Source organism: Leuresthes tenuis, unplaced genomic scaffold (assembly GCF_036924035.1).
Source record: "Leuresthes tenuis unplaced genomic scaffold, fLeuTen1.0.hap1 SCAF_17, whole genome shotgun sequence".
NCBI classification, from domain to species: Eukaryota; Metazoa; Chordata; class Actinopteri; order Atheriniformes; family Atherinopsidae; genus Leuresthes; species Leuresthes tenuis.
In genome coordinates, this window is record NW_027325371.1 from 18417326 (window position 1) to 18434419 (window position 17094).

A 17094-nucleotide genomic window follows, 5' to 3' on the forward strand; every position below is an offset into this window, starting at 1 on the left:
GATAGTGAAAACTAACTATTCAGCTAATGGCTCTTTGGGAATGATCAATGTTGGTGCAAAATACAACAGAAATTAGAATAAATGATGCGTGATTGTGACACGCTTATAGTACTAGGTGCCAAAAGACAACTTAAAAGTGGGTATTTGCCAAGTTAGGACATATGTAGTCAGCACTGGTTCATCTCTAGAGTAGGATACATCTTTTGTTTATGCTTGAATAATTCATAGGTCAGTGTTAAGTGGCTTTAGAAACCAGATTTTTTAGAAGAAAAAAAAATTGTTAGGTACAGTACAAGGACTGGACTGAAAAGCAGCCAATATCCAAGGAAACAAAAGCAAAAAAAAAAAACCTTTGAAAGACCTTAAAAAAGGAAACAAAAGCCTGTTGCTCAAGATAATTTAAAAGATTACAAAATGCACATTTCTCTGAAAGATTAAAAAAAAAAAAGGTATATAAACTGGTAGTTTCATAAAGGGATCAAGGATGAAAAGAAAAGTAATCAGTCGAGTAGCATTCCAAATCCCAGTTTTATTGGTCGCTGGATATTAGGTGAACCAATGGCACAAGAGAGATTAATCCACAATATCAAAACGAAATAATTGTACAAAATAATACAAAAGGAAGTTCCAGTTTGACAAAAAAAGATGTGGACTTTAACTTTTTTTTTTTCTTTTACCTTATTTTCCTATGGCCCAAAATCTTGAGTAAGGCACAGTCATTACCACATGTTTACCCTTCTACATCTGCTTGCCTAAGCCTTTGTCAGCTTTGAGATGCCGGTTTCTCAGAGGATACCCGCTCCTTTTATTAAACCCTTCATACAAAACAGTCAAAACTGCAGAAAAAGGGTTGGACAGACCTTATAGGGGACAGACTGCAATTGTAAATAAATCCCTTCATGGGACTGCAGCGATTGGTTGCTTGATGATGGAGATCAATAATTAAGTGGTGAGATAAAGAGAATCTTTGCTGTGTTGTAAGAATAAGTAGATCTTAGCCAATTCTGCTTGCGTTTAGAAACGCAAACTAGTGAAGGGGAGTAATTCAAAGAGGGGAGAACTCGTGGCTGCAGCGTGCTACATGACTGCAATACAAAACTATTCAATAAACAAAAACTTCCTCTTATTTTCCCTTCTGACACATCCCTTCCACATGTTTGCTGTCAGTTAAAAAAGAAAAGAAAAATCCAACCAAAGAAAGAAACCACAAGAACGTTTGGTTATGCCGTAAAGGCGCCACTGCTGAGAGTTCAGACTGGAATGAGAGCCGAAGAAGCAGCAGATTTAGGTGAGAGGGGCAGCAAAGGCTGTCTGGTGTAGCGAAAAAAAGTAAAATCACCGTTTGGTCGGACGGTGTGCGAGATGAGTTTGTTAGTAGCACCAGGTTTTAGTTTTATCTGTTCGGTGTGAGATGACGGTTTGTTGATCCGGTATCAAAGGTTTTGGTCTGCGTAAAGGCTGAGAGGTGCACGTTTGGTCGAGGGAATCAAACAAAAAAAAAAAAAAAAAAGCAGCTTTCAAAGCATCTATAAATCATTTCACTTCAGTTGCTATGGCTACCCACTGTACACTTATCCATGATAATGTCTGTGCCTTGGACATAGAAAAAAATTAATCCAACTGTGCAAGTGTTTTATTTTCCTCCAATAAGACATCTGAGTGCATTAAACGTACATGTGGCCACACCTTTTCTTAATTTTAGTCATTTCCTCTGTGCTGTTGCCATGACAATAGCTTAAGCTTGTGGAGGGTGAAAGGACATGCGTTTCAACTTCCTACATCCTGTTTGATCCAGGAAGTCTGACTCCTCACCAGCCAATGAGAACACAGCAAAGGAAACTGGCTTACATCTTAATATTTTACACTTGAGATGAAAGGGATGAGGTTTATCCAGTCAGTTACATAACCATCAGATCCACTCTAATTATATTACAGTCATCACGGGCAACACGGCCTGCTCATGAACACTCAGCCTGGCCTGACAGAAGCATAAACATCTACATGATCCATCCGCACAAATACAGACCCAACTTTTATTATTTTAGTCGCCCGCCGACAGGAAGCAGAGTCTGTTTTGGGAGATTTGATCAAGTTGACAAAAAGATCTACCAGACCAGCTCCAACGCCATAAATACTGCCACCAGTGCTGCTCACATAGACAATAGAAACAAATAGAAACATGAGGGGGCCAACATGAACGAGGGGTGGAGGAGGGGCTCTTTAAATGTGGCTCTGCTCTGGGAGGGTGGGGACAGCCCAATTGTAAGGCGAGGATGGAGTGAGCGGTGAGTGACAGGTCGAGCAGCAACACCAGATCGAAGCAGAGAAAGTGCACAGCCCCCTGGTAACTATGGCAACAGAAAGGTCAGCACTGCAGAGCAGAGCTGCGAAACGGAGGAAGGAAGGATAAAAGGAAGGAAAGGGAGAGACGGGAGTGTCTCCTTTCTTCTATCCTTGCTGTTCTCCCTGTGCAGTTCATCAACACACAAAGTCAGAAGTACAGGATATAATATAAGGTCGGGGGGAGAGTGTGGACAGGTAGATCAGAAGGATGGGCAGTGGGGGACTGCATCCCTGTTGCCATGGTATTCCCTCAGTACTCCCAGAGCGTGGCGGTCTCCAGGTCGTCGGTGTTGGCCTTCAGCACGCCGGCGTGGTCCCCGCGGAGGTACTTGCCATCAGGGGCGTGGCGAATGGCCAGCTTGTTGTAGTCGCAGAACTCGAAGAGGAAGTCGACGGGAGTGTCGCTGCTGCTCACCACCGACTGCTCATTTCCCACCATCCAGTATTTTCCTGTGGAGTCTGCAGGAAGAGAAGGAAAAGGAGAGCACAAAAATGTGAGATGTGTCAAAAATGGTGGAGGAAGGTCGTGAAGATGGAGAAAAAGAAAAAAAGAGTCAACCTCAAATCGCTTGGCTTCAATTACAGAACGTGAAGGCAGTAAAACTATCCAAATCTAATCCCTCCTTTTGGCACATAATGAAAAACAAGTAAAGAAGTGATTTGATCCCCGTCGTGCTGGAGGTCCCTCCTCTTGTTCTGACAACACCTCGCTGTATGATGCTGCTACAAAAGGGTTTTTTCTCTGTAACGTGCATCAACACCAACCTTGCAGGCTGTACGCTCCATCTCTGAACTCCAGAGTGAAGTAGTCATAGGAGGAGCGGTTGGAGTCCAGCGTGCCCGTCACCTTCCTGCAGCCGATGAAGCCGTGTTCTCCTCGCAGGACGATGATCGGGCGGTTGATCAGTTTCATGATAAACTCCTCGGTCTCACCTGAAGGAAAAACAAGTTCTGTGTGAGGCTGCAACGGTTTTATCTCTAAACACAAACACCGCTCTGAAAAAAAAAACAAAAAAACCTGCGCACTCTTATCTACCTCATTCTACCTCATGCAGTGTTAAATATCAGTGAACAAGAGCACTGCATCTGTCTCCATCTACCAGCATCGGTCTCTGCAACAAAAAGCTGAAAGCTTTGATCCACTAATGGTGGATCCATAACTGGAGCCTTTTCTGATCCGCCTGCTGACTTGCTCTGACAGACTAAATCTGCACAGAATCTTAGTGTTGCATTTTCATAACGTCACTGTGCTGACGAACAGGCTGACTGAGCAACCACAACAGCGACGGTTGGAAATGCTCCTGCCAAGAAATTAAGCCCTTCTCACAAATGCTGAAGTCTGGAATTTTTCCAGATTTTCCTCATCCACAGGAGCAACGACAACGCAAGTGTTCTCAGCGAGCAGTCGAGTTTAAGAAATAGAGAAAAATAATAAATAGATAAAGCCGTAGTGTGAACAGTCCCTCATTAAAAGGACAACACTGCTGATGTGTCCAAATACACCATGTACTGAAACTCTACATGCTTCTCTTCTACATTGAGTGGGTTGATGTCTTGCGCTGCCCAATTGAATTCTGGGACCATTGATTTGCTTTGCTAGCTTAGCTTGTGGTGGAAAGTGAAGAATAGGTCAACTTTTCTCAGTGTGGATCCCGTCTTATTGATAAGTCAGCAGCTGGTTCAACACCACAATTTCTGGATCCAACTCCTCCTCCTTTAAACTTTGTTCAGGTTCTGCTGAGTATGAAAATATGCACAATCTCTGGAAACTGTCTGGACCCAACTCTACGGACAGTTTCTGGAGTTTGAAATTAACCTAAATCAACATCTGTGCCTTCAGTGTTGGGTTACAGCCAGCAGCTGCACATAGAGGAAATAGCCAGCCCGGATCGACATAAAAGCGATTGTTAAAGCTCCCAATTAATCGAGACAGCTGGGGTTATGTTGAACGTTATCTTCCTAGAGTCTGACCGCCTGGCAACTCTTCAGAACCAACTCTGTGCAAGCTTTTCCTGACAGGTCCAAATGTTAGAATGAGGTTTCGGGAATGTTGTGCACGGCAACACATTCGTGGCCCTTTCAGACGAAACGAGAGTTTGTTTCAGGAAGCTTCTCACATGCTGGATGCTGTGAACCGTGTCCTGCCTGACTGTGGAGCTCCACAGAGTCTGCACACTTAGGAGTTTTCTCATCATGTTTCCAATCAGCATGATTAACTAACTTAAGACGCACTGCAAGAACTTGGCAATAAAACAAACAAAAAAAACATTCCTACAGAGCTAAAAGCCCCAAACTGCAACATTCAGCTGTTACGAAACAGAACTTCTCAAGAAACAAAAAAACAACTGAAGCCTTTGACGTGAAGAAAACAACTGGAACATCCAGCCCTGAGCCAATTACTTCTGTCGTGTCGAAACTCCACGTGTCACTACTGAGCAGTAAATGAGCTCGCTGCATGTTTCAGAGGCACGGCTGGACCAACACGTCACACTGACCTGCAGAGTCGATAGTGGCGGCTAACTGGCCGTTTTTCTTGGCGGCCACATATTTCCCATTAGCAGCCCGGAGAGTCAGTCTTTTTCCACGCCACTCGATGTCAAAGTAGCAATTAGTTGACCTAAAGAGGAGGATGAAGGTAAAAGCACGAGAGGGAAGGATTATTCAATGTACATGGCAGTTTGATATCTTGTAACACAGTGAATCGGTTCACATGTAGCTCAACACCACTGAGCAGGTTTAAGTAACTGTTGGGTAATTGGATAGCTAGGCTCAGAGTAGAGGGATTAAACAGAATCAAGGAGCTTTCTAACTCCTCTCACTTCCCCCCCCCCCTTTTATAAAAAGAAGCTCTCACACATTCTGCGAACGGTTTTCCTCTAAATGCTACTGGGCTTTGTGAACGATCAGATTTTTGTGGTCTGCTCTCAGAGAAGTGAGCAGAGTCAAATCTGAAGAATGTGACAGGAATGTGGTGAATGTCCTGCGGAGTGCTCCGCAGCGTGACCTTCAGTGCTGAGGATCGTCTCCGCTTTGTCTTATCTGAGGGTAGGTCGCTGGCTTGAGTTAACTCCAAACATGTGTGTCTGACCAGTCTGATTCTGGATAAGATTGTTCCATTTTATGGGTTCATTTTTTTTGTCATTTTTAAATAAAGGGTCATTTTTTTAACAAAATACTGGATGCAAGGACCCTCCCCCTCCTCTCTCTTTCTCTCCCTCCTTAGTGATGGGGGGGTGGGGGTCCTGTTTTTTGGATGAACAGAAGAATCCAAAAATCAGTCTGGAGCCTCATGTGGAAACTCATCCAGGAGCACTCTGTCAGGGGTTAAAGGTCAGAGGTTAAGTGCCACCTCTGTCTCGATCCCTACCTCTCACTCACTACAGGTTAAGCGTTCTTCATCTCCCACAACATGAGGTCACTCACTCTTAACCCCACTCACACACACACACACACCACCCATCATCCTCCCCCCTGTGTGTGTGTGTGTGTGTGTGTGTGTGTGTGTGTGTGTGCACACACACACCCCTTATGTCGCAGCTCAGATTACCAGAACTAATACCAAATGCTGTGACCAACCAGTTTCAAGCTTTCCAGGATCACACACTATCACTGCCATTGAGAGATCAGAGAGTGGCCAGACCTGAGCAGGTGTGCTGAATGGGTGCAGAGGACGAGTTTCTTACTTGGTGGAGGCGGTGCACTGCAGGCCGCCGTTAGCAGTGAGGGTCCAGTATTTCCCAGCGGCAGTCCGAAACGCGCACTTCCTGTTTTCGCGGCAGATCTCCACCTGGAACACCTCCTGGTCACCTTCCTCGTCCTGATTGGCCGAAAGATCCATGCCTGGGTGGGGGACATGTAGTTGGGGAGAATGAATAAGCAAGAACACAAGCAAGTGGGTCACTTCCGAGTGGAATGTCTGTGGGGGAGCTGTGGATAGCTGTGGAGGTTGACCGGTAACACACACACACACACACACACACACATCCTGTGGTCAGGATCAGACAGACTAAATGAGCAACATCAGACGGCACAGATTACAGAAGGATTTTGCACAGCTGCGCGCACACACCCACACACGACCACATCTGTCACAATCAAGACTGACCTATACTACACTTCAGAGGATTAGGCGTCATGGTGGACGCTCACAGAAGGCCACCGGAGCCGAGATGGTTAAGTGAGCAACAGGAAAGCCATGTCAGTACTCAAAGAGTGTTCTAACAGTTTACCAGCCATGTTATTTCACGTTATATTCCATCAGATATCGCTCGACGCAAAGGGCATCTGGAGCTGATGTGGGGGCCAGGTTTGCAGGTACTTTGTCAAACTCTCTAATGAGAAAGTAATCACTTTAAAGTCAAGATTTGGGGATTCTTTTGGAAAAACGTCACCGTAAGTTTGACTAAATTAGATGCACAATATCATCGGCCGGTAAACGCTTTACAACTAAGAATCCGCATGAGCCACGACATGCTGATGAATGACGAGGTCATTCTGGCTTGTGACCAGTTCCAGGAGAGCCATTAGAAGTAGGTCATCCAGAAGGTTGCAGTTTAAGGTTGTGCTTAATAATGTTGTATAAAATCTAGGCTTTAATTGTAAAGTTCTACTCCAAGTAACTTTGGAACATCACCGTGAGAAAAAAACCTTGCAAAAAAACCTTGTGATCATATCTGCATCGCAGTTGGCCAAAACTGTGGTGGGGAGGGGGTGGAAAAAAACCCAAAACCATCACATCAGATATCTGCAAAAATGCAGTACTGGGCATCCTTAGACTAAATACTTGCCTGATTCATAAAATACCTTTAATATCTCAAAGTTTTGACCTCTTGCCGCTCTAATCAGTATTCAAATGCTTTGTTTTATCACATATGCATTACCACAAAAATCCCAAACAAACCATGGCACAATGATCTCATATTAATGAGACAAACTTTGTCTCTTATTCACAGAAAGAACACTTAATGTTAGTACATCTATTTTAACAGCACTGACAGGAGGAAAGTGGAAGGCATTAATGTGGCAAGCTTACGAGTTAAATGAACCAACGGTGGACACGGTCTGGCCAGGTGTCACACATGCATAAGTTGCTGTCTCATAAAAGCTACCAGCGGGCCAGCAAACATTTGGGTTACCGACACTGGTGGAGCATCTTACCAAAGAGTCGGTGCATCCATTTTAACTGTCACTGAACTGTCCATTAGTTGCAAATCTAGCTTGCCTTTAAATCCGTAGTTTAAAAGGCTTCAGAGTGCGTGTGTCCATCAATGCATCCCAGTGTATGTGTACACAACGCCAGACCCCCATTAAAAGTCCCAGCAACCTCACTCAGGCTATTAAGAGCAACAGTGTAGTGAGCAAATGTGAGTCAACCACCGGATTAACACACAAATACGCTCACTTCATACAGCACAAAGCTTCCTTTTGTATATGATGAGGTCATGGCGTGGCTGGACCTATAGCCAGAGGGCTCATGGAGAGAGAGATGAACTGCATGCTGTGTAAATGTGTGCAGAGGCAGAATCAGGCGGAGAAAGAAAAGAAAGAAAAAAAACAACAACATCTCCCTTTTCATGAGAACCCCCCTCCCCCTCATAATGTTTTACCACCGTTCTCTACAGTCTATAAAACTGGCTCCACTGGTGGCAGGGAATATACTAAAAGGCCGACTTCACGCGTTATTACACGCATTCCTCTTTGTCAAAACAACTTACTACCTGCAATGAAACTCAAGTGTGGGTTAATGTAGCCTCAGGCGGGGATGAGGACATTTTCAAGCCGTTAGTCCTCAAACCCGACTGGCAGCTCAAGTTACATCACAACACGCTCACTGGAGCCACAAAAGTTTGACAGGTCTTATTTCATTTCTACGGACAGGCAAGTTTAAAAGTTCAAATATAAAAAAAAGGTGCAACCTCATCCTCTAAACCAATCATTTTCAAACTGCCCTCAGGGATTATTCTCGGCTTCACGCAGCACTTCCTCAACACACGGTTCGTCTCAAACCGATACCAGAAACGTACCCTGCATTAAAAGTCAGGGCCGTTACCGTAGACCAAGTATTACATGAGGTGGTAGTTACCATAGTGTGCTGCCTATCATAAGCTAGGGATAGAGTTTCTACAGAAATATGTGGCGACACACACATGTGCACATGGAACACAAACAGATCAGTGAGAAGAAAAATATAATCAACTGGAATGGAAACCACATGTTGGGGAAGGGGTGGCACACACAGATGATGAAGTGTAACTTTACCTGTGAAAAAGCGTCACAGGAGGATGAAAGAGGATGCAGAAATGTACAGAAAAAAGATCAGTCGCCTCCATCAGTCACAGTGAACGCCTAATCCTCACCGCTTCCTGCTCAGCCAACGCAGAGGAGCAACACTCGTAATGGTGGTGTGGAGACCAAACCATCTGGATGGATCGCTCCTTTAGGTGCTTACGATCGGATTATGGAGTGTCCACTTATACAAATTGGACTTTTATTGACATTACGATAAAATTCCTTTAAAAAGGTGCAATATAACCTTAGGAAAGCAGCGCATCATCTCAGTCCAAAGAGCAAAAACAAACTCAGGAGAACCAGTGCAATGTGGTCTCTGGCCCCCCTCCCTCCCTTTATAGGAGGCTTTTCAAACAGCTGATGTGGTGCGTGGAAATCTGGATATACACCCACAACACAGGACAGACGAAGAGGATGGATAACTTCTTTATCTGGTAGTCCACTATGTTCTTTAACAGCAAATGGTTTGCTGCTGTCTCAGCGTTCAATTTAATCATACGTTGCCAGTAAAAGATGCAACATAGCGGAAGCTACAGCAAGACAGCTGAAGCAAAACTGAAAGCATGTTGCACATCTCTCAATTTCAGGAACGCCGGGTAAAGTCCACTCTGGCCTTCTTATTGCAGGGCGCCTTTAGTTGCAATAACGCAGAGGAAAATCTGAAAGGTCGCCTCCATCTCAAAGCTTTGGACCACATGGCCATACCAGCTGCATAAACAAAGAACAGACGAGCTCAGATTTCAACCCCAGAAGGAAAGTGACTTCTTGCAATGCAGGACATCATTGCATCATTATGGTTTGCATACGCGTTTGCTGCAATTTTAGCCCGAAACCCTCATAGGACACAGCTTTTTCCATCAATAACGACATCCTGTTCAAAGACTGTCTTTGGGTGTTACACTTATCCAGGTCCAGTTCATCTCAAATAGCCAAAGAGAAATCATAAAAGCACACAAGCAAGAAACAAAGCAAAACGTATGGGCAAAAATGGAGAAACAAGGCCGTGTTCGTGATCTGTACCTTTAAGGCAGCTCCCCGGGTCGCCATTTGATCCTGGCCTGAGCCTGGATTGTGGAGGCAATAAATGTACTCTGTACTTAGAGGCAGTCTGGAAATTCTAATGAGAGATTTTAGACTCCATGAAGTTACAGGTCCAACAAAGGAGGGATGACTTGTGAGTAGCTTTGCTTTAGAGATCCTGGCAGGTAGGATTTTGCTACCTCTGAAGAGATCAAGGCTCACCGTTAACACCCTTTTGTTTTTGATGCTTTTATGGTGATTGTTTATGCAAATTTCTGTCTGTGTGACCAAAAGCTCGAGTCTGAAACGGTGCATGAAAAATGCCTCTAGACAGACCTACACCAGTTATGACTTGCTGTCCTTCTGGCACCGTTAGCTTCCCTCATGAGAGACGAGGGGGGGAAAAAGCAACACGAATTTCACTATATGAAAATAAACCGGGAAACTAAAAAGGAACGTTTTGCATGCTGCACATAAATTATTTCCTTTTTTTTATTTTTAAACTCCCTCACTGAGCTGATTTGAATATATCATACCCTGTCACCACCCCCAGTATAATCTAGTTTGGATAATAACAGCAAACCTTTTTAGAATTTTTCCACACTCAGACAGACCGCAGAGGACCTTTTTCCTCCCTAAATGTTTGTCCCTCACACATACCAAACTAGTCCCAAGTTGCTGTTAAGGACAGAAAAATATTAGACGAAAATACAAGACTGACGGAGACAAAACACTCATGAGCCATGACCTAGAGGAAGGCTGAGGCTGCCTGCGAGTGTGTGTGTGTGTGTGCTTTACAACCACATTTGTTTACACTGATCACATTGTGAAGCTCATGGGGGTGCTGAGGGTTAAAGGGTCTGCAGTCACAGACACACACATGCATAACATCCATCTTCACCAAATCACATTATAAAGTAGTGACCACACACGCAGAATCGTCCCAAACACACACGCACACAAAAACAACCCCTTTATCTGTCTGTCCACTCCACCCACCGCACTCAGCCTGATGGCAGCAGGCACAGAGTGTTATCATCAGTTCCCGTGAGCCGGCACCAGAGGCTTGCTGCGAACGCACGCGATTGCATCCTCTGCAATTGTGCGTTTGTGTGTCTTCTATTGTTCAGCAGGCCGGACTGAGGAGGCGACCAGCTGGGGCACAAACAGGGAGCCAGATCAGCCTTTGTTGTGATCCAAAAGGACACGCAAAGGACAAGAGGCCGGTCAGCCAACACACTCAGCACAGAGTAAACTAAAACGCTGCTGCAAATAGACAAAAAGGAGGTCAGACATGCAAGAGATACAGTATTGTGCCTGAGGATATCCCAAATACTTTTAATAAATTGATTCGAACTCCACTGTGTGTTCAGTGCAAAAACTGAAGTGTAGTTGGACTGTGAGCTCGAGTGCATCAATTTGGAGACACACCCTGAGCAGGGCAGGAGGACAAACTGGAGACCAGCTGAAGCCTAAGCTATAATAAAGCAGACGACACTGAGGAGGAGAGGTTTCACTGTGGGCAATGTGGCCGACATGATCTGGCAATCACCCAAACACAAAGTCTGACGACGCACAAACATCCAGAGGGTCTATGAACACATTAACACATCAGACGGCACACTCTGCCACAGCCAGCGAGTGTCACCAAGGATGAATAAATACATCCCTCCCTGTCCCTTTTTCTATTGGGCGACTATTGAATGCGATGCGTTACAGACTGAGGACGCAAATCATCACCCTTCACCCTGCAGGGATTATCACACTAGACAAGGTCGGAGATGCGTGTCTCATTTCCTGTCAGCGGGGGGGTGAAGGATACAGAAAGGGTGTCAAGGTTGACTCACGGCCAGATGCAATATGGAGCCAGTTTCAGTCTGCTGCCTGTACCACACACAGGCATGCTGCTGAAATACACATACCTGCGCCTTTAACTCACTGAGATCCAATAAAACAAATTAGTATCCTGTGTATCTGAGGTAATGCTTACAGAGGGCCTCGGGTCTTAAAGGATTAAAGCTCACCAGCTAGCTTAAATATGCTAAGCTATCTCTGTCACCAAAGAAGTGAGCTCATTTCCAAAAATATTGCACTACTCCTTTTTTCAGAGCTGCTCTGTATTTTAGACGTTTTGTGGCTTCGGTTAGGTTTTATAGAACTTGAGAGGGCGTCATTTTCATACCAAATCTTGTAAATCAAATTCACAGTTAGCAGACCGGAGCTTAGTCACAGGATACAGCTAACAAAACAGTCCTTGCTTCAGTGCCACATCATCCAATGCCACCAGAAGTTTATCGTTATTCGTTCCAATATCCATTCAACATTAAAAAAGGAAATGAAAACAGCCCAGTCTCAGCGGGGATCAAATGTACAGAGAGATGGGATGGTTACAAAGAGCAGACAGTGGTCACACCAGTAGGCAACAGGATGCGATTGGATCCAGTTACAAGCCGGTACGACTCCTTCACTCACACTTATGCTGCAACTTAAAAGCAGAAAAGCCCACTTGAAAAGACACTAAGCTCCAGGCTAACTGACTGATAATTGTGCCTCGGACCACATGAGGGTCGTTAAACCGTCTTTAAGAGAATTTGCGACCCTGAATGAGGAGAGTGGATGTTATGAACCGGAAACGGCAGCTCAAATTGGATGAAGGCAGAAACAATGGCATTGATGCTTTTTGTCTAAATGCATTTGTCTGAATGGATAACAAAAAATTTTTTTTTAAAGTACATCAGGCATATATCCATTAACCTGTCTCATGGGAAAATGACAGTATGGTTGTCAGAAGGTGGAGAAATAGCTTTTTTTAATAGCTAACTGCAGCCATATCTGAGAAAAATTGACAGAGGTTTTATGGAATTAGTTTCACTTGGTTAAGTTTAGACTATTCTTTCATCCCAGTGGATACTGGCTAGTTCTCATTTTATTAAATGTTATATCAGAACTTATTTACAAAAGCCTATTCCGTCTCCTGTGTCAGACAACTCTTTCAAAAAGGCAAAAACCACGAAAACTTGTAAAAAAAATTAGGTTGTTTCTTCAAACAACCAGTTACTAATAATAATTTCCTTGCAATCAAACTGAAATCGGTTCAGAATATAAGGGTCTGTATTATTCAATAGTTTTGATCTTTAATTACAAACAGCAATTCAAACCAGATTTACATTGTAAGAGTTGTGTATGAGGAGATAAATTAAACCTGTTGGCTCAACAATCATGACTCCAACTGATAACAGGATGTATAAATTTACTAAATTTAGAGTGTATGAAGCTGATAAAAAAACGATTAAGTCAAAGTAAGCAGATGTAATTAGACTGAAGCAGCTTTTTGGATTGACCCACTTGAGCTTGCACAAGTCCAAAACCTCCAGCTGCTAATGAAAGCCAGCAGACTTCAACCGCCATCTTGGCTCAGGTCTGCCAGCCATGCAGAGCGGGACTGTAAGCAGCTGCCCGCTTGCAAAACATCTGGAGCCGGTTTAATTCCACTCAACATTTAATCTTCATCACAACAATCCAGTTGTTGGCGGGTAAATATGAGCTTCCTGTAAAGATTCAGGTCTCCGGCTAATTATGTGGCAGAGCAGGGGGTTGGTCTACTGTTCACGAGCAAGGCATCAGACTAACTGATAGCCGACATCCTTTTCTAGTATTTCAAATCTATGTTTTTGGCTTCTCACACCAAATATTACCCATGTGACAAGTGGGTCAACAGCCTGGTAAGATGTTGATTTGGCAATTGCTGGTGATTGGAATTAGCCGGTTTCCAGCTTGATGGTTTGCGACCAATAACTCACTCTTGGACACGGTCAACTCAAAATCTCCAACATATTGGCATGTCAGAGGGAAAAAAAGATGGGAATCAGCTGAGAAAAATCTTCCTCATAACCTTGTGTTAAACTGAACTTTAGTTTTATATGAAAACTCCAGCTTCGGTGCGACATCGTGCCCAATACTCGAGGTGCTTCACTAGCGTCGCATCAACAAAGCGAGCAAATATCTGTAGAAGACAGATGCATCAGAACATTCTGTATTCTCCATATACATTATAATTAGAGCCCAATGACAGAGATTGTCACCTTATTCCAACAAATCCTCTCAAAGTTAGCAGCTCACAGTTTTTCCATGTGCCAGCCTTTTTCCTTCACTCTCCTCGACTGAATAGAGGACCTCCATTTTGTGTCCAAGCCTGAGGGCCACGTAAAAAAATAAATAAATTGTGTCTGATGGAGGAAATACAATTCTTTTTAAAAAGATGGTGAACAATCCTTATGACGAGTAAACAAAGCAGAGAGAAAGCAAGCATGCCCTGGGTGTGAAAGAGACACCACAAAAGGAAACTGAAGTGATAGATGGATCCAAAAAAGAAGCAAACCCACCAAACCACATGGCATTCTCAGGGTGCCCCTCATGCCACACACCAAATATAGAATCAGGGAGCATCAGTTATGCATTCCGGTCACTCAGTACAATCAACAGCATAGTCTTCTCTGCTTTCAGGCACTTGATCTCCTTGCAAATCCCACTAAAGGGTTCACTGTGCTGACTCAAGGCGATATTCACATGCGCCAGCCTAAAATTCTGTTGATTAACCTACATTTTCTAGTAAAATTTAAAAGGATTAAGTGTAGACAAAGCATAATCAGATAAAACGTAACAACCAGTGACTGCTATTCGCCGTGAGGGGATGCCACTGACACGCAGCAGCCAGGCAGGCCTGAAGGCTGGGGGAGGAGAAGTGAAGAATGCGCAGAGGCATAATGGAACAGATGTCAAAAAAAAAAAAAAAAAAAAAAGGAGGTACAAATGTGAAGATGGAAAACATTAGGAGGAGGAGGAGGAAAAGAAAGGAAGGAAGAAGGTGGAGGGACAAACTTGTATCTCTGCCCAGCTGAACAGCTAGAAAACACAAATCTGATCCAAACAGAAGGAAGAGGCAAAACATACAAGTAACACCGGTTTACCCCGGAGCGTCAAATATCATCACATGAGGAGTGTGATGATGAGCTGCTTTCATAGAGACACTGTCTGTAATTTCAGCATTTTCCTGCATGTTTTGTCCATCTATCAAAAGATGGCGTTGACCTTTTTTTTCCCTAACTGAAAGGCTTTGAAGCCATTTTGCTTTGTGCCAGTTCACCCCCCCCCAGTCTGAGGATACTTTATTATGAATGATGCCACACTTGCACGTGGCCCTGCTGATCCTGTCATCTTTGGCAGGTCTTACTTTAAAGGATCTTCACATGTATGTTGCACGTTAGAAGTAAAAACTGGTGGAAAACAACGAGGTAGATTCAGGCCAAATGAGCCATTGTTTAAAGTGTAAACATACACGGGCCACTGCCGTGTGCGCGTGAACAGGCCATGTCCTGGATCTACCGTTTAGGATGCGTGTGTGTGTGTGTGTGTGTGTGTTGCTGTCTCACATTCCGTCAGTTAACCCCCTGCTCTGCCACAGGAGGTACCAGCTCATTCATTATCACACACGCGCACATACACACACGCGCGCGCGCGCGCTGACACTCAGAAGACCCGGGATGGACCACCACACCCACCTTGCCGGGTGGAGACGTTCCTCTCGTTCCCAGCGGTGAGCACGACCTGCGGGTGGCTCTGCTCCAGCACGAACAGCTCGTCCTTGCCCACTCGCGCGCTCTTGCCGGACTTCATGGTTCCAGAGGGCCCGGAGGGCGCGAGGTACCTGCCGCTGCAGTCCCTGAAGGCCACCTTCCCGGAGCGGAACTCCAGCGTGTAGCCCGTGTTCTTGTCAGTGGTGGCGACCAGCGCGCCGTCGTTCCTCAGAAAGCGGTTGTCGGACGTCTGCAGGTGGTAGCGCTGCTCGCGGAACACCAGCGTGATCATGGAGTCGACCCCCCACGGGACGTCCCGGTCGATGGCAATCTCGTCCACCTTGTCGCTCAGGTGCGCGTATCGCTTGCGCGTCAGGCTGAAGATGTTCACCTGCGGGTGCATGGCGATGTGCACGCTCCATTTCTCCGCCACTGAGGCGGTCTGAGCGAAGCAGATGATCCGGTCCTCGGTGCCGCCCAGGTAGCGGCCGTGAGGTTCGGACTGCAGGGACCAGCGGCCGTCATCATGGGCGGTGATGATGAACCGGCAATCCGGACCTGGGGTCTCGCTTTCTCCAGTAACGTTCCCGTCCTTATCGGTTGCGATGTAGCGGCCCAGATGTGACTTGAGGCAGAACACATTCCCGCTGGAGTCGTCCCCGCTCTGCTCCAGAGTCCAGATCTGCTTCTTCTTCATGCTGGTGGCGGAGGCGTTGATTTTGAAGCCGAAAGCCTCTGCCGTGAGGTATTTGTTCCCACAGTTGATGAGACCGAACTGGATCTGCAGCATGTCGCTGGTTCCGTTAGTCGCGCCGTTGGTTGTCATCGTCGGTTCTGTGCGCCTCGGACCGGTCCGGTTCTGTCTAGATGGGATGGGGAGCGCTTCTGCAAGTGAGCTCGCGGCTGAAAGGGTGGGATGCTCTGCTGCCTCGCGTGCTTCTCTTTGTTTGGGGAGTGTGTGTGTGTGAGAGAGAGAGAGAGAGACAGAAAGAGAGAGAGTCTGTGAGCGCGCGCTACCGGTCGTCAGTGCTCTGCCTGTCTCAGCAGCGCGAGCCCGTCGCCACAGCTGCAGCCTATATAACCATCAGTGACGTTGCGCCACAAACCACGCCCCCTGGCACAGCCAAAAATCTGGGAGCAGAGCTGAAGATTTATTCGCATCCTCTGCTGAGGATCTTATATTTTAAAACCATCTGCGGTCAGTCAGACTTTAAAGTCTTGTGCAATAAGAAATGTACACAAGCAGGAAAATCGGAGTGAGGCTTTAAACTTAAAATAAGTGTTTTAAAAAAAGATGTTGAGCCAGATGCATAAATGGAGAATCTGTTTCCCACCGGATGACAAAATCTATCATCCTCTCTGGGACTCTCCGATCAGATGGCCTCAGCATTAAAATCATGAGGACGGGGTGTGTGTGTGTGTGTGTGTGTGTGTGTCCACACACAAAGCTCTATTCATGCTCTGAGCACGCACATCAGAGGACAGGAAGGGACCGGCTCCATAAACAAAGAGGCCAAACAGATCACATGGGCATCTCCCCGTTGCATGCTCACGAACTTAAACTCAAACACACACATGTATACGTACAAAAGTGTACTAATTTGTGTGGAGCCGTATCAGCACCAGCTGCACTCTCTTTACATCAAAACACACACAAAGGTCAAAGCAGAAGTGCTTCATGCCCCAGTGGCATGGTATAGATATGTTATTATTTCTAACTGGGATGCTGCTCAGGTTCTCTCCGGGTACTCCGGCTTCCTCCCACCACCCAAAAACACGCATGTCAGGTTATTCGGGGACTAAATTGTCCCTAGGAGTGAGTGTGAGCGTCTATGGTTGACAACAACCTGTCCAGGGTGCAACCTGCCTC

At 45.4% G+C, this 17094-nt stretch overlaps 1 protein-coding gene across 1 annotated transcript; it reads right to left on the reverse strand.

The window, feature by feature from the left end:
* Positions 1-509: 509 nt before the first annotated feature.
* Positions 510-16269, reverse strand: fscn1a (fascin actin-bundling protein 1a). The gene is made up of 5 exons (XM_072368860.1): positions 15210-16269; positions 6027-6183; positions 4839-4960; positions 3109-3276; positions 510-2802 (listed from the first exon to the last, which is right to left on the reverse strand). The coding sequence occupies exons 1-5, from the start codon at positions 16048-16050 to the stop codon at positions 2594-2596; spliced, it is 1497 nt and encodes a 498-aa protein (XP_072224961.1). The 5' UTR covers positions 16051-16269; the 3' UTR covers positions 510-2593.
* Positions 16270-17094: the final 825 nt, after the last annotated feature.

Excerpts from the sequence above, each read along its gene's own strand:
- fscn1a (XM_072368860.1), bottom strand. The coding sequence starts at position 16,050 with ATGACAACCAACGGCGCGACTAACGGAACCAGCGACATGCTGCAGATC. Across the intron at positions 4,961-6,026 it reads CAGTGCACCGCCTCCACCAA|GTCAACTAATTGCTACTTTG; the intron begins GTAAGAAACTCG and ends CCTCCTCTTTAG. Across the intron at positions 2,803-3,108 it reads TGGAGCGTACAGCCTGCAAG|ACTCCACAGGAAAATACTGG; the intron begins GTTGGTGTTGAT and ends CTCTTCCTGCAG.